Source organism: Carassius gibelio, chromosome A2 (genome assembly GCF_023724105.1).
Source record: "Carassius gibelio isolate Cgi1373 ecotype wild population from Czech Republic chromosome A2, carGib1.2-hapl.c, whole genome shotgun sequence".
NCBI classification, from domain to species: Eukaryota; Metazoa; Chordata; class Actinopteri; order Cypriniformes; family Cyprinidae; genus Carassius; species Carassius gibelio.
The window spans coordinates 30,255,092-30,281,050 of record NC_068372.1 but is presented as its reverse complement, the minus strand read 5'-3'; the positions used below and the strand labels follow the sequence as shown (position 1 = coordinate 30,281,050).

At 34.5% G+C, this 25,959-nt stretch overlaps 4 protein-coding genes and 1 long non-coding RNA gene across 5 annotated transcripts in view; 1 reads left to right on the top strand and 4 right to left on the bottom strand.

Moving 5' to 3' along the window:
* The window catches only part of LOC127938525 (uncharacterized), a 68,155-nt gene that overhangs the window by 14,017 nt on the left and 28,179 nt on the right, over positions 1-25,959 (top strand). The gene's annotated exons all lie outside the window — the stretch shown is intronic.
* LOC127938446 (inositol-3-phosphate synthase 1-A) lies at positions 145-8,634 on the bottom strand. Its single transcript, XM_052535063.1, has 11 exons — positions 8,475-8,634; positions 8,196-8,319; positions 7,868-8,029; positions 5,756-5,885; positions 5,483-5,676; positions 4,158-4,307; positions 3,854-4,069; positions 2,313-2,477; positions 1,807-1,920; positions 742-959; positions 145-662 (listed from the first exon to the last, which is right to left on the bottom strand). Exons 2-11 carry the CDS (start codon positions 8,307-8,309, stop codon positions 467-469), a joined length of 1,659 nt encoding a protein of 552 aa, XP_052391023.1. The 5' UTR covers positions 8,310-8,319; positions 8,475-8,634; the 3' UTR covers positions 145-466.
* On the bottom strand, positions 10,558-14,629 carry si:dkeyp-68b7.7 (zinc finger protein 112). Its single transcript, XM_052535099.1, has 2 exons — positions 14,272-14,629; positions 10,558-13,403 (listed from the first exon to the last, which is right to left on the bottom strand). Exons 1-2 carry the CDS (start codon positions 14,501-14,503, stop codon positions 12,757-12,759), a joined length of 879 nt encoding a protein of 292 aa, XP_052391059.1. The 5' UTR covers positions 14,504-14,629; the 3' UTR covers positions 10,558-12,756.
* On the bottom strand, positions 15,404-18,693 carry si:dkeyp-68b7.5 (zinc finger protein with KRAB and SCAN domains 1). Its single transcript, XM_052535087.1, has 5 exons — positions 18,161-18,693; positions 17,406-17,506; positions 17,253-17,322; positions 17,078-17,158; positions 15,404-16,171 (listed from the first exon to the last, which is right to left on the bottom strand). The coding sequence occupies exons 1-5, from the start codon at positions 18,519-18,521 to the stop codon at positions 15,687-15,689; spliced, it is 1,098 nt and encodes a 365-aa protein (XP_052391047.1). The 5' UTR covers positions 18,522-18,693; the 3' UTR covers positions 15,404-15,686.
* si:dkeyp-68b7.12 (rho GTPase-activating protein 30) overlaps positions 18,974-25,959 on the bottom strand; it is a 15,408-nt gene continuing 8,422 nt past the window's right edge. Inside the window, exons 12-14 of the mRNA XM_052535182.1 lie at positions 24,154-24,293; positions 22,641-23,266; positions 18,974-21,571 (exon numbers count right to left, since the gene is read on the bottom strand). Coding sequence (XP_052391142.1) covers positions 19,942-21,571; positions 22,641-23,266; positions 24,154-24,293 — 2,396 coding nt within the window. The 3' untranslated portion in view covers positions 18,974-19,941. The remainder of the gene's footprint in view (positions 21,572-22,640; positions 23,267-24,153; positions 24,294-25,959) is intronic.

Sequence of the window (25,959 nt, the reverse complement as noted above, 5' to 3'; positions counted from 1 at the left end):
ATTTATTGCAAATTGATAATATATATTACGTATATACATATAAATTAGACAGATAGATAGATAGATAGATAGAAAGATCTAAGTTGATAAATCCCTTCATTTATAATGACCTAACATCCAAATGAAAAACCATCCCAGAATGACTCAAATTGATCCTTTTTTATTAAATCAACGTTTTTACGAGTGTTTCCACAACTGTATTAATACATATGCCAAATGCAACAACAATTATCACTGTTCAAGAATGAATGGAGTTTATTTCTCAGTGCATTTATGTACAAAACCTGGAAAATATTCCACGGCTGGGAATGCATAGATGAATAGTTTCATCCGGAGATACAGTACTGGCTAAACGAGAACAAGTAATTACAGAAACGGAGCGAGGTGTAGTCTATAATAATGCAACTGAACGTGACTGAAACAGATTGAACACCGCAGTAAACACAGAGCTGATCTCGGAGTGATTTTATGACACTGTGTGTCGAATCTTCTCATGACCGTTCATGTCAATGCATTTGACAGACTGATATTTGTTGATATGCTCCATCTTCCCGTTCATGATGATGGGATGAAGCATGTGGTTTTCATCCGAATGCATGAAGCTCCTCTTCATCTTGTGCTCCAGCTGCATGTGATTCTGAGGAGGCAGGCCCAGACACGCTCTGAGGATGCACAAAGAAACACATTTAACACTGCAGCAATGCATCTCATGCAAAACGCATGCACGGGCTTCTGTCTGACCTCATGACGTTCTCGATGCACGCCCGCTGGCGGAAGAAGGCGTTGACCACTGGCGCCCCCTGGGGCACGAGCGGAGCTTTGCACAGGAAGCTGAGCAGCGACAGAACGCTGTGGAAACCCTGGAAAACCGGATCGTCCTGAGTGCGGAATGTGATTCTCTGACACAGCTCTGTCAGGATCACCAGGTCCAGAATAATGGGACTGGCCAGAAGAGAGTCCTGGACACAAGCATCAGAGTCTCTCTATTAGACTCTCTATTATTATTTTCTATTATTTATTATTATGTTATTAGACATGCTTTTGGATAACTGACATTTAATCATTAAAACAAAATAAATAATCATACTAAAAATGAAAAAAAACAACATTTTTTTATTTTTATAAATAAATGGAAAGATTTGGGGGGAATAAAATGGGTTTCATAGGGCCCTAAATTTAAATTATTTTTAAATTGTATAAGATTCAGAATTTCAATTAATCAGACCTGCTTTTTCATTATTAACATTTCATTTAAACATTAAGACAGAATCCAGAACAAAAAAATTGGAGGAAAAAGGAATCCAGAAAAGTAAAATAAAAAATAAATTTAGAAATACAAAAAAAATACATATATATAAATTCATCCAAAAAAATAAAAATAAAAAATACATACAAGATTTTTTGAAAAACTAAAACAGAATTTAGGGGGAAAAAATGTCCGTAAAAATTTAATTTTTATTAAACTTTTGATCAATTGTATAAGATTCATAATATCAATTAATTAGACTTGCTTTTCATTACTAACATTTAATTAAACCATTATGACAGAATCCAGAAAAAAATCTAATTGGAGAAGAAAAAAAAACTGAAATATATATATATATATTTAAAAAAAAATTGAATTTGGGAAAAAAATTAGAAAAATTAGCTTTGAATAAATTGTTGTTAAATTGTATATACTGCATGAATTCATTTAACTAAACAATGTTTTTTTTATTACTAACATATAATTTAACCATTCAGACAGAATCCAAGAACATTATAATTGACAAAACAGGATATCCTGCATGTGTGTGCTGCTCTCACCTCACAGGTGTTGTGTAGAGCGACCGTGTTTGTTCCTCCCATCATGATCTCAGACGTGTACTCATCCATCGCACGCTTGCAGTCGCCCACATAGGGCACATATTTAATAACCACCTGTTCAGACAGACCACAAACCAAATCAGTGGTTACTCTCTCCGTCAGACATTATTCATGCATCGCAGCAATCTTCTGTTTCAGAGCGGAGCGGTTCAAAAGACTGGGGTTGGTAGGATTTCTAATGTTTTTGAATAAAAGACTCTTCTGCACACACAGGCTGCATCAAAAATACAGTAAAAATCTGAAATATTATTACAATTCCAAACAGCTGTTTTCCATCTGAATATATGTTAAAGTGTAATTTATTTCTGTGATGCTCCGCTGTATTTTCAGCATCATTGCTCCAGTCTTCAGTGTCACATGATCTTCAGAAATCATGAAAATGATTCAGTGATTAGTGTGTGTATGGTGTGTGTGTGTGTGTGTGTGTAATACAGCGTCAGACTCACGCAGTGGTCAGGTTTCTCTCCAGGTCGGTACAGAACAGGGTTCGACTGCACCATGTCATCCACCACGTTACTCTTGGAGATTTCTTTAGAGCGAAACTGCTGCGGCGCCGACAGATTCAGACCGTCGTTGTTGCCCAGATGATTATAACTCACTATAGAAGTTGGCTAAAAAAAGGACAATGTTATTTTATTTATATTATGCAATGTAAATTTGAAAAATGTGGAAAATGTAAATATATAAAACAATATAATAAAAAAATATATAAAATTTATATTTTATGAAGATATAATAAAATAAATATTTAATATTATTTGGATTTTTTATAATATGCAATATAGAATATTTCACATAATATGAAAAAAATAAAACAATAATAATATATAATTTATATATTATAAAATGAAGAATATTTTATATAATAAAATAATAAAGAAATATGTAATATTATTAAGATAAAAAAATGTGAATGAAATATATCATATAAAATAAATAAAACAATAATAATATATAATTTATATATAATAAAAATAGAATATTTGATATAAGATATACTTAATATTATTTAGATATTTTTAAATAATATGCAATATAGAATATTTACCATAAATAACACGATAGTAATATATAATTTATATATAATATATAATATACAATATAATATATGATATAATAAATATAATAAATATTTAATATTATTTAGATTTTTTTAAATAATATGAAATATAGAATATTTCCCATAATATTACATTTTTAACATAAAATAAATAATACAATAATAATATAGAATTTATATATTATAAATATAGAATATTTTATATAATAAAATAATATAAGAAATATTTAATATTATTTGAATGTTTTCTAATATGCAATATAGAATATTTCACATAATATGAAAAAAATAATTATATATATATATATATATATATATATATATATATATATATATGCAATATAGAATATTTCACATAATATGAAAAAATTTATATATAATATATATATATATAATGTAAATATATATATTTATATTTATATATTATTGTTTAATTTTTTCATATTATGTGAAATATTCTATATTGCATATTATAAAAATATTTCTTATATTATTCTTATATATATATATATATATATATATATATATATATATATATATATATATATATATATATATATAATATAGAATATTTTTCCAGTATATACATATGGCACTTTTCGGAAATACAAAGAATGTAACAGAATTTGGGAATAAAATAAAATGGATTTTATAGGGCCCTAAAATCATAATTTTTATTTAACTTTTAATGAAGTTTTCATTTCATTTAATGAAAATTTCATGATTTCAATTAACTACACATGCATTCTGAGTACTAACATTTAATTTAATTATTAAAACAGAATCCAAAATAATTAAAATGCTAAAATTAATTGCTTTTTGTTACTTAACGTTAGTTAATGCATTAACTAAAGTCTCCTTATTGTGAAATGTTTTTCTAAATGATATTAGTGTTTTATTGTTTAAAATGAATGCTTCAGATCTCACCTTGATCCCGGCGCTGATCAGGAAGTCCACCATCACAGACTTGAGTTTGGTCTGTCCGGATTTGAAGTCGTCTCCTCCGATGAAGACGCCGCGCTGGACGGCCAGATCCACGGCTCCGGGGACAAACGTGTTCTGTGGCGAGCCGTTAATGTAGGCACAGCCCTCCAGAAGACTGGCCACCGCAAACATGGTGGAGGGAGACACTTCCCCTCCCGTCTGAGACACACACCCCACCGAACACATCAGAACAAGCCTCTCTGAGCGACACGGATTCATCACACAGCAGCTGCGTCCGCAGACTCACCTGGATGCTGTTCAGCAGGTTCTCCGCCGTGTCGTTGACTCCAGGAAGCACGTCACAGAATCGCTCGGTGTTCGCCGTCCACAGAACGATGACTTTATCCACACCGCTCTTCTTTCTGAAATCACGGATATCTCTGCGGATCTGATCCACCTGTATGGAACATTATACATTTACTCACACACATACTATATATATATATATATACATATGAGCATTATTTGTTATTCTCTGTTAAAATTAATTAATTCAAAAAAAATTATTTGCATTGTCAGCTTATGTCCTTTAAATAATATAAATATATATTTTTTATTTTAATAATGCATTAGTGAATGTTGAACTAATTTATTAATCTTAAGATTAAGAATAAGATTAATACATTTTTTGTCATAGTATATATAGTTACAGAATATATATATACAATATTTCACATATATTGCACAGAAATAGGACCTTTATAAATTTGTTTTCAATAAATTATCAATGAAATTTGGTGCTTGTGGATCAGAAACTGATGCAGAAAACACTTCAATTTGCATCAAATTTGTAATTATGTTCTGTAATTTTTACTAGTATTTATTGTAACATGTAACAGTTGACTTTAAAGAATATATGTAAAACATTTCTAATAAAGTTACATTTGTTAACCGGAACTAAGAATTATTCTAATGCATTTATTATTTATTAACCAAAATTAATTTCAACATTTTGGTAATTTAGTTACATGCAAAGTATTTTCAAATGCTGCATGTATGCAACTGCCCCCCAAAAAAGAGGAAAATTAAATGCAACTTTACAAATCAGACTCAAATAAAAAATAAAAGTTGAAAATAAAATAATAAATAAATAAAGTTGCATTGTATCCATCAATGCACAAAACTAAAATTTATTTGAACATTTTTTATAATTTATTTATACATGCAAAATATTTTAAAATGTTGTATGCATGTATGTAACTGGCCAAAAAAATAAGAAAATTAAATGCAACTTTACAATTCACACTCAAATAAAATAAAATAAAATAAAAGTTACATTGCATCCATCAATGCACAAAACTTAAATTAATTTTAACATTTTAATTATTTAGTTAGAAATGCAAAATATTTTAAAATGCTTTATGCATCTATGCAACTGTCTAAAAAATAAGAAAATTCAATGCAACTTAACAATTCACACTAAAATAAAATAAAAGTTGCATTGCATCCATCAATGCACAAAACTAAAAATAATTTGTAGTAATTTAGTTCAGTAATGTTAACAGTTGAAACCTTTTTAACCAGTGTAAATGATATATTTAATGTGTAATGCAGCTGTGAATAGTACTTCACCTGTTCTGCTTTGCTTCCTTCGATGAGGTTGTCCGCCCGTTGCTTCTGGTTAGCAGCAATGAAATCTGGGATGTAGATGGAGGGTCTGGGTTTGAGCTGGCTCATGTGTGGGCGGAGCTTCTCCTGCAGACTCCAGTCCAGAACCTGAGCGCGCTCCATGGCTCTGCCGAGGTCCAGAGACGAGATATCCCAGCCTGCACAGATATTACAGCTTCAGTCTTTACTGCACAACGACAAACAGAGCGTCAGATCCATGAGAGATGATGCTTTTACCATCAAACACGATGTCGTTGGGATGCACCATCGGGAGCAGATCTCTGAAGGGAGTGTAAACCTCTCCATCCGGACCGGATCCCAGACACACAGTAGACGACTCCAGCAACGAGCCGTAGTAATTCGCTTTCTGAAAGGATGACATTACAAGCTGATTCCCAGCTGACAGGAATGTTCTGGAAAGGTTGTCTGGACGTTACGAACAAGTGACATTGAAGAAACACTCCACTTTTTTTGGAAAACAAGCACATTAGAGTTAAACGGTTGAGTTTTACTGTTTTCGAATCCATTCAGCCGATCTCTGTGTCCGGTGGTAGCACTTTTAGCCTAGCTTAGCTTAGCTTAGCATAGATCACTGAATCTGATCAGACCGTTAGCATCTTGCTCAAAAATGACCAAAGAGTTTCAATATTTTTCTCCTATGCTATACTCTCCTAACCATATCGGCTTAAAAAAATCACAACTTTTCATTTTCCGTCGGTCTTAGTATACGCGATGAAACTACAGAAGAGTTAAGTTCTAAATAGGAAAAATATTGAAAATCTTTGGACATTTTTTAAGCAAGATGCTAACGGTCTAATCAGATTCAATGATCTATGCTAAGCTAAGCTAAAAAAGTGCTAACGCACTAACATTGAAAAGTAACGTTTCACTAATGATCGCAAAATAATAAGATGCAACGTTCCTATAACCAACACGTTTTTAAGACATAAAAAAAACTAAACATTTTGAAATAACAGAACCATTCAGAAATAATGGTTTCAGAACTCACTGCAACATTCGCAAAAAATCGTTAAACATATTTTTAGTTACTTCAATTACTTATAATACAAATCCCCAAAAAATGGATGGGCTAAAATCGAAAAAAATAAAATTATTATGTTCAATTAAATAAAATAATATAAACATATTTTTAAAATATATAAACATAAACATTTTATTCATATAATTATGCATAATAAATAAGCATATTAGCTTTTTAAGTTTTTATTTTGGGCGTTAAAAAGTAAATAATACATTAATTAATATATAATATTAAATTAATATTATATAATAATAATTTATACATTTATCATATATATTATATTTTTTTATAAAAAAAATAATAATATTAAAATATGTATTATTATATTATATTACATGTATTAAGTGTTTTATTATTAAAATGTTTTATAGCTAGTAGCTATTTATAAATTTTAATGTTTCATTTTAGATTTGAAAAATGTTGTTACTGTATTTAGTCACTTCTTGATGTTTAATGTAATGAGTCTGAACTTTTTGTGCATTTAAAATATTTTCATATGTATTTGTATTATATAGGTAGTGTTGTCAAAAGTACCGATGTCGTTACTGAAATCTGAGAAATGTGACAATACCAGCATTACCCACAAGCAGTTTGAGCGCTGTTGAGCAGATTCTTGTACATTGTTTAATATATGATTATTTCAGCCAATCACAGTCCAGTCTGTTTAGCTCATGAATACAACGGCCAATCACAGGCGTTTAAGAATCAACAGCGCTCAAAATGCTAGTGGAAAACGCTGGTATTGTCACATTTGTAAAATGTAATTTTGATTACACTAATTATAGGTTTAATTGATTCTATTATATTACATTGCATTGTTTTATTGTGTAGTGTTTTGTTATTAATATATATGAATGGTGTTATTTATAAATGTCAACTGAGCGCAATGCAGAAAAGCGAAACGAATTGCTGACAAACGGCGCTTTCACACCGAGCGCTAACTGATCTTATAATATAATTAGATGTGAAATTAGTGTTACCCCTGTGGTTCTCAGTCCTTGTTCTAGTTGCGAGCGGGATTCGAACACGGGTCGTTGGCATGGGAGGCTGACGCGCTAAAAAGGATGCTAAAAGCCACAGCCTTTAATGAATGTCTTAAGATCAGTGCAGTGAGGTTTTTCAAAATGTATGGCATTATTAATGCTTTTGCTCAAAACACACTTTTAAAAAATCATTGTGTGCTTGAAAAACTTTTTTTTTATAACAGACAGAAATGCACTCTTTGTATGCTTTCTAATGGATTGCACTCTACACCTGTTTATTATTTGTCATTACATGGACACGTTTTGATCAATTTGACTCTGTACCTTCATGCCGGTCTTGGTTCTCCAGGTCAGACCCATTTTATTGGCCAGGACAGCAGCTGTGACCGTGGTCCCGTTATTTCCACCCCATCCCACCAGCATCACACCCAGCCTGGGCACCTTCCTCTCAGTGCGGAAGGTGAACTCAGTGCTGGAGGGCGTCACCTTATTAACATAATACATGCAAAGTACTTTAAAATGTTAACGTAGTACAACCAATTAAAGAAAATACAATGCAACTTTATTATTCAGACCCTGAGATATAAAGTTGCACTGCATTCAGCAATGCACAAAGCTGAAATGCATGCATTTGAAGGGTTCAGAGACTCACAGTGAACGCGTCTCCATCTCTGCGCACGGATGCAGTGCGGTAACAGTAACGCGACTCGATGTGTTTCTCCGTGTATTTCACATCTGCGCTGTTGATACGAACTTTCTCAGGCATGATGATGAACCTGCGTGCAACGCATTAATACAAGACATTTAACTCACATATAGTCGTCTGTGCAATATGCAGCAGTGACAGCCTATTGCAGTGAAGTTGCATTTAATATATAAAAGCAATCATATAATAATATAGGCTAATAAAACTCTTCACAAATTGACGTACCTTTAATGATATTCTTCGAGCAGAAGGAAAGTGTATTGAGCAATGTTGCAGTTGTAAAACTGAATGTTAAAAGACGTAATAAAAGTAATCTCTGGTACTAGTTTAGAGTCGTTACAGGTTGTCCGTCACCTTCCGCGTCTCCGGTTCGTCTCCCGGTCGTCGCGCGCCGCTCTCGCTTTATCCTTCAGAGGCGGAGTTACCGAAAGCCTCTGTATTTTTCCACTCGTGGATAAAAATGCGAGGATGGATGCTTCTGGAGTCTGCGACACAAAAACCGAACGATTCCGAGCGTGCAACGAACGGTTAACAATCTGGATTGGAAGATGCGCATGTAGGAAATATTGCATTTGACGCAGTTAGAATTGCAGCTGCTTACTACTTGTGTGAATTTAACCCCGTCACATGCAATATATATAAATTGTCATATATATTGTCATATATATTAATATATTTTAGATGCAATCTTATTTGGCATCGTAGATATTAATAATGAGATATAAGAATAGCTACTCTCTCTAAAGTTGGAGAAACCATTCAGATCTCAGCAGCATTTGTCAATTATTTCAATGCATTGCTCGTTTTAATGTCTTTTACTATCTTTTTTTGTATAGGAAAGGAGAAAAGCCTACTAGTAGCCTAGATATAAATAATGAGAGGTAGGCTAGAATAATCCCAGCAAAGCTGGTGAAAACATTGATTCATTTCTCAGCAGCACTTGTAACCCTATCAGCAGTGCAGAAATCCACTGCATTATTTGTAATGTCTTCAACACATGATATCCGGTGATTCAGGGATCGTGTGAAGGATGAGGTTTGCACAAACACATTTCAAAACAGATAAGAAAATGCTGCAAGTCTGCCCACTCGGAGGTTTTTAAACACTTCTTTTGAAACTGTGGAAAAGTACAGACTTAGTGAAGGACAATCGGACTCAGCAGGGCATCAGAATGTTCTAGAAACTCAAGTTTCCCAGACAGAGGGTGGAAAACTACTGATAGTGTTGATCAGATTAACGTCCTTCCGTGTTCTCTCAAGACTGTATTTTGCTGCGTTTGTGCGTGTAATTAAAGATCACATCTACATTTTAACGGTACTGCTTTATTAAAGATGCATGCGTTTTGTTTTTTAACTCTTTCCGCGCCACTGACGGAATTTTCCGGCTTTGCGTGTTTTCACTGTTGCGGCGCGAGGCGCTATTACGCACCTTAAGAAAAAACACTGAATGCGCGCGTGGATGAAAACGTGCTGATGACTAAGCATGAACAAACGCGATTTATAGCATTATAAATCCAACCTGCCCCTAACATTACCAAATGAAACATCTAGCCAGGAAGTGGTTTGTGATTTGATCATCGATCCTGAATGCGATCTTTTACAAAACTCACTTTTCGCTACCTTCTTCATAAAACTTACCCACATTCAAGTTTAAATAATGAAGGTAAAATAAGCTCATGTTAAGATTTTGGATTTTTTTTTTCTCAATATTTAAGCTTTTCTATGCTTTTAAAATTAGCAGATGAAAAAGTGCATCTCCTGTTGTCTCTCACAGATTTGTTTAGATCTGTTTAAACGCTGCTTGATCTGTGCATATTTCTCTCCTGATTCAGACCAGAACACTTTTTCACTGGAGGAAGTGTTATTATGGATTATAGACTCTATGTGTTTGAGTTAAAATCATCTTAATGCTGGATGTGTTTCAGGTTTTGTCTTCTCCAGATGTTCACTGATGGACTGGAGTGCTGTGGATTATTGGGATGTTTTTATCAGACTCTCATTCTGACGGCACCCATTCACTGCAGAGCATCCATTGATGAGACACTGATGCAGTGCTACATTTCTTCAAATACAGACCAATCTCAGATGGAGGATACATTTTCAGCACATTTCATTTTTGGGTGAACTGTTCCAATAATACAGCTAACCATTAAAGACCATTGCGAGTGGTGAAAAAGCTTGATGTGTGTTCATCTAGTCACACACACATGCTCGCGCGCGCACACACACACTCATCTGTTCATGGTGTTTGTTTAAGACACATTAAGACAGAGAGGTCAGGACAAACAATAAATGAGGTCCATTCAATCTGAATATATGAGTGTTTAATGAGGAAACTAAATAAACATGAGAACATGGAATTACTGAAAGAACATTAATTTAAACAGCACTATAAATGATATACAAGAAGTCAAACTCATCAATAAAAAGAAGACTTAAAACGTATTATTCATATTGTTTATGAACCCTGGGATAACAACATTAGTCAAACTTGGTGACTTTTTAAACCCTGTTTCAGAACTGCAATCTGAAACCGCTTTAAACAGAGTCAAACAGACAACCAATCACGAACTGGACAGAACTTACCTCATTAAATATTCATGAGCTGTGTAAAGTCACAGAAACTGCGATGTGCGTCTGTCTGTTGGAAACCACTAAAATGGTGCAACTGTGTTCACTAGAGCAAAGAAGAGACGCTTCAGAAGAATCAAATGGACAGGTATTAAAACAAGATCATCACATCATGCTATTGGCCTCAAGAATATAAACATTTACAAATCAAATCCTGAAGACCCAGGGTTAATTAAGAGGGAAACATGGAACAAGGATTGCGTGAACACATTTGGTCAACAATTTCAAGTTTGAAAATCCCACTACAGTGACAAAAAAATAAAATAATTAAATATTAAATTTAAACAATTACACACAACAGATTTCAGCATCAGGCCCATTTCACATGCATGTAAGCAATTAAATATTTCCTTAAAAAACACCCATAAATCCTAGAATGGGAAGTGCGTTTTACAAGAAGAAAAACTCAAAATTACATGTTTAATTAGATTTTTAATTAACTTTAAGCTTAAATTGTTTCCACTCTATTCTTTCCCCCAGAGACACTCCTAAAGTTTTTATTAATATTTTACATACATTTTTATTTTTTTTATTTGGAAAGACCTCTTAGCCAATCAGATTCGAGGACTAGAAAGAACTGTTGTGTATGTGTATAAATACACTGCTGTTCAGAAGTCTGGGATTTGTAATGTGTTTTAAAGAAGTCTTTTCTGCTCATAAAGCCTTCATTTCTTTGACCAGAAATACATTAAAAATTGTGAAATATTATTACAATTTAAAATAGCTGTTTTCTATGTGAATATATTTTAAACTGTCATTTATTTCTGTGATCAAAGCTGAAATTTCAGCATCATTACTCCAGTCTTCAGTGTCACAGAAATCATCCTTAAATTCTTTTTGTTTTACCGTTTGGATGCTTAATATTTTTTTGAACCCTGTGATACTTTTCTTCAGTATTCTTTAATAAATAAAATGTTAAAATATCAGCATTTATTCAAAATATAAATCTTTTGTAACAATACACAATATCGATTTAAAAGTTTTAAAAATAAAATGATTTAAAATAAAATAAAATTAAATAACGCTTTTATTCATCAAAGGATGTGTTAAATTGAAAAGAAAAGTGCTAATAAAGATTATATTGTAAGAAAATATTTATACTTTAAATAAATGCTGTTCTTATTAAATCTAGACATCAAATAATCCTAAAAAAGGTATCACAGTTACCAAAAAATAAAATAAAATACTAAACAGCAAAACTGTAATAAATCAGCATATTATTCTGATTTCTGAAGATCATGTGACACTGAAGACTGGAGGAATGATGCTGAAAATACAGCTGCACATCACAGAAATAAATTACAGTTTAACATATATTCAAATAGAAAACAGCTATTTTAAATTGTAATAATATTTCACAATTTTGACTGTATTTCTGATCAAATAAATGCAGCCTTACTGAGCAGAAGAGGCTTCTTTAAAACACATTACAAATCTCACTGATCCCAAACTTCAAAGCTGTTGTGAATGACTCTACAAAGTAACATTCACCTTTGTTTACATCTGTGTGTTGCTCGGCAACCACTTTGTAACAATCACAACTGATTCTGAGGAGTTACATTGTTTGGTGGAAGAATACTGTTGTTATTAATATCATTACACTTTATTTGCTCTGTTTTATTTTGTGAAACCTTACTATGTATATGGAATAACCGTTTTATAAAATCAATAAGCCCCGTGAAGCCGTGGTTTACAGTGAATTTTATAATATGGCTATCACAACGCCCCTCAGCTGTTAGAAATGCACTGTTTCTTGCTTTATTAAGGAATGTATTAAACAGGCCGTGATGCAGAAATGCAAAATACATGTACAAGTCAGTTACAACATGAAGACATCTCACTTTGAGACATGAGAAAAGCGTTCAGAGCGGCGCTCTTCATCTCTGTCCGCTGTGCAGACGCATGTGTCGGAGACAGTTGTCCTGTCTGGAGAAGGTTTTCCCGCACAGCTGACAGCGGAAGGGTTTCTCACCCGTGTGAATTCGTCTGTGTGTGATCAGACGCGTCCGCTGTGTGAAGCCTTTGCCACACTCCTCGCAGCGGAACGGTTTGGGATGCGGATGGCTTTCCTGGTACGGATGCTGCGAGAGTGTTTTAGCCAGACACGAGCTCGAATGAGGATTCAGTCCGTACTCGACGTCTCCCGAAGCGCCGAAGCTCTCGTTCTCGTGAGAGAGCGAGAACAGACCGGAGGACGACTGAGCGACCGTGGGATCCTCCGTCATCACGTAGGGATCTGGAAAATTCTGGGAATGCTGCTCCGACTCGATCAGACGGATCTCCGGATCGTCAAGCGCTTTTGAACTCCACGGATGAGCGTTTCCATCGTCACGGTGGTGTTGGCTCTCCTCCACCTGCTCGATCTTCATCTCAAACTCCAGGCCGCTGAGCTCCTCTTCCTCCGGCTCTGCGGAGCACGTGACGGGATCTTCTCGCTTCAGCTCCAGCGTGTGGGAATAATGAGGCTTCTCCTCCGAGGGAAACACCTTCTCCTGACTGAGATCGACCGAATGAGCCGATACTCCTGAAGAGGAAGAGGTGAAGAGGATTTACTCACTGCAGAAATAAATCTAATAGCTCCCGCTCTGAAATCAATATTTGTCAGCATCAGCTGAAGTGCATTTTAAGACGAGCCGAGATGCTTCAAATCAATAGGGATATGAACTGTATTACTTTTGATTATCTTCATTATTAACACTCTGTTGTTTTTGGAACGCTGGTGACTTTTAATGTATCTACCTAAAAAAAAAAAAAACGTGTGTGTGTGTAGACGCGATAGATCAAAATTAAGTAAATTAAATTTAAAATAAAAATTTGAAAATTAAATTTATGCATTTAGCAGACGCTTTTATCCAAAGCGACTTACAGTGCATTCAGGCTATCAATTTTTACCTATTAATTTAGATTTTTTAAGATCAATAGATATAGACTGACAGTAGCAAAAGTATTTCTATTTATTTCTATGTAAATTATATATTAAAAATTGTACAATCAACTTTAATAAAAATAAATACGTTTATACACGTAACAAAATCTATAAATATATGCAACATATTTACAGGGATTAAATATAAATTTGTGAACATGTAGGAGTATAACATTTTATTTTATATTAATAAAATACACACTTTATACGTGTGTGTGTGTGTGTGTGTGTGTGTATGTGTATATATATATATATATATACATATATATATATATATATAGACTCGATAGATAGATAGACAGACAGACAGAAAGACATACAGACAGATAGATAGATAGATAGATAGATAGATAGATAGATAGATAGATACAAAAGTATTATTAATTTTTAATGTAATTATATATTAAAAATCATACAATCTTATAAAATCATATCAATGATGAGAAGATTAACCCGCAGTTCTTACTCGTGTCCGTGAGCTGCACTTGTACACCGATGGAGCATCTGTCCGTGGCTCGCTTGAGCTGAGTCTCGGTGAGCAGCAGTCGGTTCTTCAGTCCCCGGATCTCCTCGTTCCTCCTCCGGATCTCCTGATGAAGAGCAGCAGCGTCTTCCTCCAGCAGCTGACTGATCTCCGCCACCGCCGCCTTCGCCAGCACGTCCATGATCGCGGAGATCTGCGCCTGTAACGAGCTCATCTCGCTGTTATTAAAAACACTGCTGATCTGTGACTACAGTCAGAAACACAACGAACAACATCCGGGAAACATCCGTCAAAATAAAAGTCACGAGTCGCAGCCAGTCTATGGTCGCAGCGGAAGTTCAAAAGCAGAAATTATCCATTTCATCACAATATTAATTTATAACAAGGTATAACACGGTTTTAAGTTTGAGAATCTCTATATTAGGTTTTATTCTATTATTTTAACTTATATATTTATTTATTAATAGATTATTTATTTATTATTGGACATTACTGTTTTAGTATTTCTATATTAAATTATTTTAATTATTAACTGATTATTTCTTATTGAACATAGTACGGTTGTTTGAGCATCTCTTTTTTACGTTTTATTTAAATTATTTATTATTGTATTCTTTTGTTTATTATTTATTAATGCACATAGATAGTACTGTTGTTACTTTAAGCATATCTGTGTATATTTTGTATTTTATTGTTTAAGCATCTATATTAGATTTTATTTAATTAAAAATGTATTATTGGGTTATTCATTATTACTGTTGTTAGTCTGAGGTTGAGCATCTCTATATTATTAAATTTTTTTCTATATAAATTTTCTATATTCAATTTATTTATTTATTTTATTAAACATAGAACCTTTGTTTGAGAATCTCTTTATAAAATTCTATTTAATTTAATATTATATATTAATTACTGGTTAGTCTGAGCCTTTCTCTAATATTTTATTTTTCACCAGAGACCTGATCTCATGTGACATGATCTCCATGAAGCTTTAGCTCAAATGCAAGCTTTAGCTCAAACACATTCAAACACACACACACACACATTCCTGCAACACACACCAGTGTAAACATCAGCTAAACCCGTCTGAATCACCCAGGAATTATATCCATCAGAAAGTAACAGGCTTTTATTGTCAATTGCAAAATGATGCTCCCATATTAAATAATCCATACAAACTAATAAAATATTGCAAAGCAACATAACACAGTTCATAAAATGAAAAATGTATTTATATATAAATGATATGCATTTTATGCATCAATAAATTTTTTACAAATAGTGTAACAAATGCTAACTCAAAAAAAGGCAGTGTATCAAACTAAAAGCAATGCTTGTTTGTTTTATAATTTATCATACAAAATACATGTTGAATGTCAAACGGTGTCGATGAGGAATCACCAGTACGCATACGCCTCTTCTTCGGTGTGGCTGCGCTGGTGCAGTTTGAGAGAGTTTAAGTGTGAGTAGGACTTGCCGCACTCCTCGCAGCTGTAGGGTTTCTCTCCGGTGTGCGAGCGCTGGTGTGAGATCAGGTGTGAGTTACAGTAGAAGCCCTTGCCGCACTGTGGACAGGTGTAGGGTCTCTCTCCGGTGTGGATGCGCTGGTGGATCTTCAGGTAGAAGCGTGTGGTGAAGGTCTTTCCGCACTGAGGACAGCGAGAGCTCCTCTCCGCCGCTGAAGGATTCACACGCAGGGGGATCTCCTCCGGTCTGTACGCTTCCTCCATGTGATGCTGTGTGTTTAGATCCGGCCGTCGGTTCTCGTATCGCTCGCCTGATTCAAGAGGAGACGTGTCCAAACTCTGGCCTTCGGAGTTGATGGGATATTCCTCAGAAACGGGTGAATTCCACAACCCACTGGGCTTGACTTTACTCCCGGCTGCAGAGTGAAGTACAGAGAGCAGAGGGTTATCACAGCTGCACCTTACATGTTTGCGTGTTTGCATGACCATTTTTAAATAATAATTGTTAACAATAAGTTAATAATTGTATTTAAAAAATAAACAGCGGTTGAATTTAATAGTTTGGGCTATTGGGGTGGAGTAACCCTTTAATTGTAACCTGTAATATTATAGTGATGTGCAAGTAATAAGGCAAGTAAAATAGTTTACAGAATCAGCTGAAATAGATTTGTTTTTAAAAACTTAAACTTTGAATGATAATAGAATTTATTAGCCTTCTGATGTTGTTCGATCATTTTTTATGGAAAAAGTTTACGTTTTTTTTTTTTTTTTGCCACCGGAATAGTACAAAACTTGGTCGGCTACATGTTTTGGTACTTGTTATGTGAAAAAAAAAAGTTGTTCACGTCAAAAATGACAGCAATTGAAATGAATGGGAAGTGAATTTCCTAGTGGAAACGTTTGGTACTGCAGCCCAACAAAACCAAAAACTATAGAGCATGAGCTACTGAAGCTCCACCCTCTTTTGAAAATGGAGGCGGGAGCACCGGCTCATTTGCATTTAAAGGGAAAAACACTAAAACAACAGCTCATTCCTAAAAGTGGCAATTTCACCAAGATATAAAAAATATATTAGGTATTTTGAGATGAAACATCACATATACACTCTGGGGACATCAGAGACTTATTTTACATCTTGTAAAAAGAGGAATAATAGGTCGACTTTAATAAATAAAAAGCGCAATTTTGTGTTTGGTTTTATCCCCTGCTGTACTGAAACCATGCCGTGTACATACTGTGCAGTGTATCTGACGCAGCTAAAAAAGCTCCTAATTCTAAACACTAGTTATTTGGACTAGTTCTGGTATGATGTGATCTCTCACTCTCTCTAGCTGGTCCTGTTCCCGCGCTGAAACTGTCCTGGTCTTCCGCCTCCGGACCCAACGGGCAAAGAGCAGGAGATACTAGAGTAAAAACAGTGTGGAATCATTCAAACGACTGATAAATACTTGGTAGCACTATCATAATTTTTATTTTAGATATGTGTATGTCTTTTACTCGGTCCGCTGTCCCACTGTCCTTCATCCATGTGCTCCTCTTTGATCCGAATGGATTTGATCCCATCTTCCTGCATCGGGGAATGACAAGGAACCAAAACATTATATAACATACTGAATAAGAATCTAATCTAAGAATGGAAGCAATGCTTACATTCAATGCGAATGTCTGTGCTGAAGGATCGTCTGTGTTCACCACTGTCTGTGTTTCTCCGTCATAATTTTCATTGAACTTTACAAGGTTGAGGTTTACCTCTGATGATAAATATAAATAGTAGGGGAAAAACATGAAATACAGTACCACAGGAACAATGCATGTATCTGTAATATTCAAAACATTCATACCAGCATATTAGAAAGAGTAAAATATTTCCGGTAATTAATAACTAAGCTATAAAATTACTTCAGAAGACTTTGAATATAGTGCACACGCCAGCTAGGCAACTTTAAATGGTGATTCAAATTCACTTTCATTGCATGCAAAATATCTTCTGAATGGTGCATTAAGGAAGGAAAACCATATGATTTTGGAACTATTTAACACGAGGGTAAATGATGAAAAAATTATCATATTGTGTAAATTATCCCTAATGCTAATACTAACACCAGTTTGCATCAATCTGATCCCAATGTTTAAGTTTTATGCCGAAGCACTTCATTTTAAAGTCAACATGAATCTGAATTCGCGACCCATTTGACAACGTTTTGAACAAGTATGCCAGGTTGAGGGGGCGTGGTTAGAACGCGGGTCGCTAGCGATTGGCCGAGCCGCAGCGGGGCCTTCCATACGTCAGCAGAGAAAGAAATTCGTTTCAGCGCAATAATTAATGATTGAAGATTGAAAGGCACGGGTTAAACAGCATCATGTCGACTTTAAAGGCACGCTCGCGTGTCCTGAGTCGCGCGCACCTCTCTGTCCGCTGCTGTGGACTTGTATTCCCACGGAGCGCAGGTTCGCTTGGCTCTGTCGCGCAGATCGCAGCTCGCTCTCGGTGAACTGGAGCTTCACCAGCAGGGTCTCGACCTCCATCTGGCGGCGCGTCATCTCCTGCTCCACCGCGCGGCTCATCTCCAGCAGCGCGCATTTAGCGAAGCGCTCGAGGATCGACGCCAGCTGCGCGTGGATATCGCCCGATGCGGACATTCTCGTCGCTTCAGTGTCGAATAAAGCGCGTGGACGGTACAGATGATGCTCGTCTGGCGATTCCGAGGGAAGTGAGAAGCTCGCGTGCGATCTGGTGCCTTCCTTTGGTGAATGCCGAGCGCGCATCAATAGTGTTTACACAAACCTCACAAAACAGTTGACCATTTCCTAGTGAAGTACGTCACCCTTTGAAGGACCAATGCATTTTGGGCTGTTTCTGTTTAAAGCACCGTAAATCCAAAATTAGAAGCGCGCACAAAACGGATGCGCTTCACTCTGAATCCAAACATTTCCAAATGCTTTAGTAAGAGTAAACGTTCTTTGCTTTTATTTTCTCCTGTGAACAAAAATAGGCTTTTTTTTTTTGCTTTATTATTTCATATGAAATTATATAATAATGAACATCACTGGCCAATGAGAATCCAATACAGAAAAGAGAAAGTCTTGCTAGAACCTCTGGCTTTCATAATAAAAGCTGATTAGAGACAAACCTCTGCCAGCTATCCATCTGTTCATTAGCCACCAGGTTATATACAAGTCCCAATTAAGTGAAATGATTAAAAACACATCATACAAGATCATGAAAAATCTAATTTATTGAAATAAAATGTATACAGAGATGAAAATACATAAAACATCATATACAGATAGTCTTAATTAAGTGGCTGTGTTCTGTCTCTTATGGATTTGTTCCTGAGTTTTTATATTCATTTGAGTGCATTAGGATATATAATCCGACACAATGATCAAAACATTAAAAAAGTCTAAAAATTTTGGCTGAAAATGATCAACTGGTTAATGAATATTTATAAAGCAGCTGGTTAGTAACCAACTATTTTATTTTGCATGAGGGTCAAAGACAAAAAAGGGTTGAAGCATTAAAAGCAAGTGTAATCCTGCTTTAAATTGTTGTTTTTCTCCCCCCAAAAAATATTAAAACATTTTCTGTTTAATTTAATTGCAATTTTGTTTTACTTCTTTTAAGCAAAAAAATAAATATCATACATTTTTCCCTGATTTACAGAAGACACCCACTAAAATGTCATTCAGTGTAACAACCTCGTCAGGCATATTTACAGCAAAAATCAATTTATGACATAATTACTTTCACCCCAAATACTAATTCGTTTTTTTATCCTAGGTTTAGCCCTTTTTTCACTAAGAATTTCTAAAACACAATCAAATTTAATATGCTCCCTTATTCTTATATATATTTTATTATGTACACATCAGAACGATCACGTTGTTTACATTTTTACAGACATATCGTGTTACACTCTGAATGACATTGTAACATTGTTCCAACCAAATTCTGACATTTTACTCTCCAAAAACTTTGAAACACTTACATTTAACGTGCTTTCGAGAGACATACAGTAGAATGACTTTTGCAAATTTCTTAACGTCTTTGACCCATGAATATTGATGTGATAATAAATGCTCTGAGATGCTGTACAAACCCAACCAGATGTGTGAAAATGAGTATGTTGAAAGAAAATGTGAACACTTTCTTTGCACATTATGTTTTACAGGTCTGCTCTTCTCTTTAGATATCAAGTGAGTCAGTTTTCCCGTCTTTCCGGCTCTCTCTGTCCCAGTGCGCTCCGGACAGTCTCTCTGTGCTCTCTCTCTCTCGGCTCCTCTTCTCCGTGGCTCGAGCCACAGCTTGATCGAAGCACATACTGATGCCGCTGTTCCTCTTGGCCTCTTTGTCTGCGTCTCTCCTTTGATCCGCTCCTCCGTCCCATGCTTCCCGTCTCTCTCCGGGACCCTCGGAGTCCAGCCTCGGCTGTGTCTTACAGTTCTCTGCGCTTTCTCTCTGCGGCGTTTTAGTTTCGGTTCCGTGTTCTTGGTCGGTTGTCTCGCCATGCGCCTCTTTATCGTCGTGTTGTCTGTGCTGGAGCTGTTTTCTGAGCGAGAACGCCGTGAGTTTGGACGTCTGAGGTTTGGGAGGGACTACGGGAACCGCTTTGGTGGGATTGGCAGGTTTACGTGGAGAGCGTTTGGCAGGCGCTGCTGAGATCTGATCGGACGTCTCCTCTTCAGTCTCTTTGTTTTCTGTTTGTTGGAGTTCAATCTCATTTGGTCGCTGCATGGGTGTGGACTCTTCCGGCTCGTCTCCACCTTCAGGAGAAAGACTTTCTGTTTTTGGGTTCACGTCCTCCTCAGAGTATCCTTCACTGCTTTCCTCTAAATCTTTCTGTGTTTCAGCTTCGTTTCTGTGTATTTCTCCCTCTTTTGCATTCTCCTCAAATTCTCCATTTGTTTTCTCTAAATCTTCTCGTCTTTCAGCTTCGTTTTGGTCTTTTGTATGTTCCTCATCTACCTTCTCCGATTCTCTGTTAATCTCCATCAAAACTTCTCGTCTTTTCGGTTCTTCATCTCCTTCTTCACTGTTTTTCTCTAAATCTTGTCTTTTGGCTCCTTCTTTAGATCCATCTTCTGCATTTTCCGCGCAATCTCCACTATTCTCCTTTGAATCTTCTTGTCTTTCCTCATCGTTTTTGTCTTGTTCTCCTTCTTTAGATCCATTGTTTCCATTTTCCTCACAATCTCCACTGTTTTCCTTTGAATCTTCTTGTCTTTCAGCATCGTTTTTCTCTTGTTCTCCTTCCTCAGGTCCATCGTTTCCATTTTCCTCACAATCTCCACTATTTTCCATGAAATCCTCTTTTCTTTCAGTTGTGTTCACTTGTTTTTGTTCTTTGTTCCCATCACTACATTCCTCTGGAGATCCAGGTTTTGCATCTTCTGCAACATCTTCACACTTTCCTTCATCTGTATCTGTCTTGTTGTTGTTCTCACACTCTTCTTCTTGATTTTCCCTGCATTTTTCCAACTCCACTAGAACTTCTGTTTCCTCTCTCTTCTCATCCTCTTCAGTCTTTGTTTCACTGATAATCTGTGGTTGTTCCTCTGGTGGTTGGTCTTGAGGAGCCAGTGAGACGCAGTCTGCATCCGTGAGCTCATCGGTGATTGGTACCTCACTGTTACCATGGTAACCCGCAGCATCCAGCACCTGCTGAGCATCTTCGGCTGGAGACAGTGCTGGGATGGGCTCAGGAACACTGATGCTGTCGGTCTCAGTTTGGTCGGGTTCTGGTGAAGAAGGAATCGAGTCCGGTCCAAAATAAGTGTCTTCTTCACTGGGTTCACTCTCTGGATCATCTTCTCCTCTGTACACATACAAAAGTCAGATATTACACAAATGCTACACTGTTTGTGTTGTTCAAACCCAATATTATTTCTGCCTTGAAACACAAGTAGAGGAGATTATGAGAGTGTTTAGGTTTATGTTTTCCATAAAAAGAAAGCATACAGTGACCAGGGGGTGTCAAGCTCCATAAACAACCCTAAATGCATGATAAAAGCCCTTATGAATACTGGGAAGATTTTCAGTCTGTTAAATAAATTTTTCCAAAATTTAGAAAATAATAAATTTTTAATAATTAAATTAATCATAAATTACCCAATATGTGTGTGCTATTTATTTTTATGTGATAAATATGTGCATATACTTAATTCATTATAATAAATATGTACGTACTTATTAATATTATCATATTTAATTAACCGATTAAATTAATTTTATTTAATTATTTAATATAAAGTTTCATAAAAATGTTAATGAAATTTTTTAATTAGACTGCATAAAAAATTAAGTTACTAATTATAATATATATATATATATATATATATATATATATATATATATATATATATATATATATATATATATATATATTTATAATGCAATACTCAAACTAAGTTACTTAAACTAAATTAAAAAAAAGTAAAAAAAAATGTTTTAAATTCAATTTCAGTTTTAAGTGGAAAAAAAAAATGATTAAATTATTTTAATTTATTATTACTACTATTAATTTAATATTTGTGTGCCATGTAATTCTTATGCTACATTTAATCATTACATTTATTCAAAACTAGTAGTTATTCCAAAGTAGACGGTGTAAATGTCAGAAATATTTAATTTAACTTAATTTAAAAATAATATTTTAAGTAAAAATGTAAATTAAATACTTTTTCTGTTTGTTTCGGACACAAAGCATCATATGACTTTAAAAAAAGTGTAATATAGCACATACATTTTATGGTGTTTTGTGTCATTATTAGACCTTGACAACCTCTATAAGAAGAGTTTTATTCTCCTTTAATCGTCATTACACAGGAATTAAAGTCATGTAGGAGAATAAATGATGAAATGAACTGAAGAATTAAGCTACTCACATCAGTGTGTGTTTATCATTCTCCACATCCGTTGACTCTCTCTCGTCGTTCTTCTTTTCATCCATACACACTTCATGTGTCTTTAATACAGCTGAACTCAGATGTTCTTCACAAAGCGATGGGTCAAAAGCAGGTTCACTGCTGTCTGTCACTACAGAATCAGCAGGAATCACCTCTTCTGATTGGCCGAGGGATTGCACATCATCATTGATCTCTGAAGGAAGTGCGTTTGATTGGTTACTAGTGTGTAGATCTACATCATTGCTTGTAGATAAGTCAGCGGTGGTTTGTGGACTCGACCAAGACAGTCCCTGAAAACCCCGACTGGCTGGTAGACTCTGACAAAACATCTCCTCATATTCAGAACCTTTATCAGACTCATCATCATCAGCGGGGCTATACTCGTCGTCTGAAGATAATGACAGGGGTGGCAGGAAGGGGCGGGACTTATACGGCAGGCTGTGTGATTTTCCAGGAAGATCCCGGTGTGTGAAGGATGGGCTGCTGCTTTTGGCTGCAGGTGTTTGACGCTCATTAGTGCAGATTTGCGACAGACTGTCCTTTTTTTCATCCTCCTCATACTCATATTCGTTCTCAAAACAAGGTGCCTCGACTGAGAACTCAACCTGGAGAATAGAGAAAGCGACACAGACATCAATTACAGACATCTTAAGGCATAATAAGTGTATAGTCACCATATACAATCAAGGCAATAGTATTAAACTACTTTATACGACACATTATTTAGACTCATTTTTAAAAATTACAGATAATTAATCACTGAAACTGAATAAAAACCTCTTATAGAATCATATAATACAGCATCACACAATCCCACAATGCACTGCAATGGTAAAAATGCTCATCATGGAAGAGTCAAAGGAAATGTAATGTTAATTCATTACTTTATAATATTTTATAAAATATTTTAGATTTTATTAGGTAATGAAAAATACTATGTAGATCGTTACAAAGGCAGAACTACTTTTAATAACTTAAGTTACTCAGTAATAATAATAATAATAACAATAACAAATATATATGTGTATACACACTACTGTATTATTTAATACTGAATGAAACTTATTTTGTATTGGGTTATAATAATGTTATAACCTAATATTTTAATTAATATATATATATATATATATATATATATATATATATATATATATATATATATATATATATATATATATATATATATATATCATTATTATATTCACTATTGTATAAAACTAAGTAAATCATTAATAAAAATGTTACAATTAAAAATAATTAATGTAATTATAATACTTTTAAAGTAAATGTAATGTAAATATGTTTTATTAAGTTTTAATTTGATTTAAATTCATATTTTTAATACTTTTAATTTAATTTAACTAATATTTGTGTGTACTATGTATTTTTGGATTCAGCAGTAAGCATTAGTCAAATCTCTTGTGAGAAGAGTTGTCTTGAGACTGTTATTTCTCACTCATACATTTCTCTATTAATACATGCATAAACACACCGTGTTTCCAGCACAGCTGTCCATCGAATCCAGGAACCCGAAAGCTTCCTGGAAATCCAGTGGCAGATCTGGTTCTGGAAACTCCATGTCCTCATAGTAGTTTGGACTGATGGGTTCCTGATGGAGGTTTCCTCTCATCTCTGTGGGAAAAACATTCACTTTTGCATTGATTTTCAAACACACACTTTCCCTTAAACAGGTCAATTTATGAGCAATCAAAATTTCCTACATGTTATTTTAAGATTTACAGCAAGATGCTAAAGGCAAAACATAGTTTTTTCATGCACTGTTCAGGTTTTGTATTTTGAGCTATTTGACTTTTAACTCATTGATTGATTACAATAAAAATTGCGAACATATTTTTGTATTTTACTAATATGCATAACAGAAATCTGAACATTACTTCAAAATTCTTGTTTGGTTTTGCCAGTACAATACAATTTGATTTTGGATTTGTCTTTTTATCACTACAAAAATCTGAAAATACTGTCAACAATCCTAAATGTTTTTCGAAATAAAATTTTTAAAATATAAATCAATGTAAATGATATGTGAACAAACCCCTCATTACTTTAATAGGAATGAATTGTAAATCTACAGTTGCAAATAGATAAAGAGCATTAATATAGACACTACACTCAAAAAAATTTAGAAATAAAATAAAATTCATGCACTGGTCATTTTTCAAGTGCTTTTTAAGACTTTTGGGGAAAACAAATCCAAAATATACTTATAGGAGTATTTTTCCACGCTTTATCTGTTTGCATCTGTAGATTTTAATTAGAAACCGTATCTTTAAAAGTTTTTTCTCCGCTTCAGCAGCATTTACAAACACCAAAACTTAGAGTCTTATTACTATCTATATTCTGAAGGGTTTTACTGAGGGGTTTGTTTATATAACATTCACATTGATATTTACGCCATTTTGTTTCCTGAAAACATGGTAAAAATGTGAAAATTTACAGTTGGTGAGTTTCTTCTCCACTTCAGAAACACTTGCATACACCAAAACTTACAATTTTACTCCTCTCAATAGTCTGAAGGTTTTTAGTGAAGGGGTTTGTTCATATAACATTCACACTGATATTTACACATACATTTTATTCCTGAAAAACGTTAAAAATGCGAAATTTTTAAGGTGGGGAGTTTCCTTTTCCACTTCAGCAGCACTTGCACACACCAAAACTTACAGTTTTATTCCTCTCTATATTCTGAAGGTTTTTAGTGAAGGGGTTTGTTCATATAACATTCACACTGATATTTACACCATTTTGTTTCCTGAAAAACGTCAAAAATGCGAAATTTTTAAGGTGGGGAGTTTCCTTTTCCACTTCAGCAGCACTTGCACAAACCAAAACTTAAAGTTTTATTCCTCTCTATATTCTGAAGGATTTTACAGAGTAGTTTGTTCCTATTTGTTCCCATTCACACTGATTTATAAAACATTTTACACATAAAACATGGTGAAAATGTGTTTGTTTTCTGACTGTTGACAGTATATTCTGAATCATGAAGCGATAGAAAGAGAAATCCAATATCAAACAAGAATTTTGAACTAATGTTGTGTGCATATGTGAGCATATTTAATTAGACAATGCCCCATTTGCATATTTAATCATACAATTTCAGAAAACCTATGAAAATTTTTTTTTTTACCCTATTAACCTGCAATGTCTTGCCTTAATTTCCTTGAAAACATTGCAAAAATGTCTAAAACAAATTTGCTAAATCAACTCATGCTGAACTTGTAAGTTTGTGATGCACAGATTTACATGTGAGTGAATAATAATCTCAATATTTCTCTCT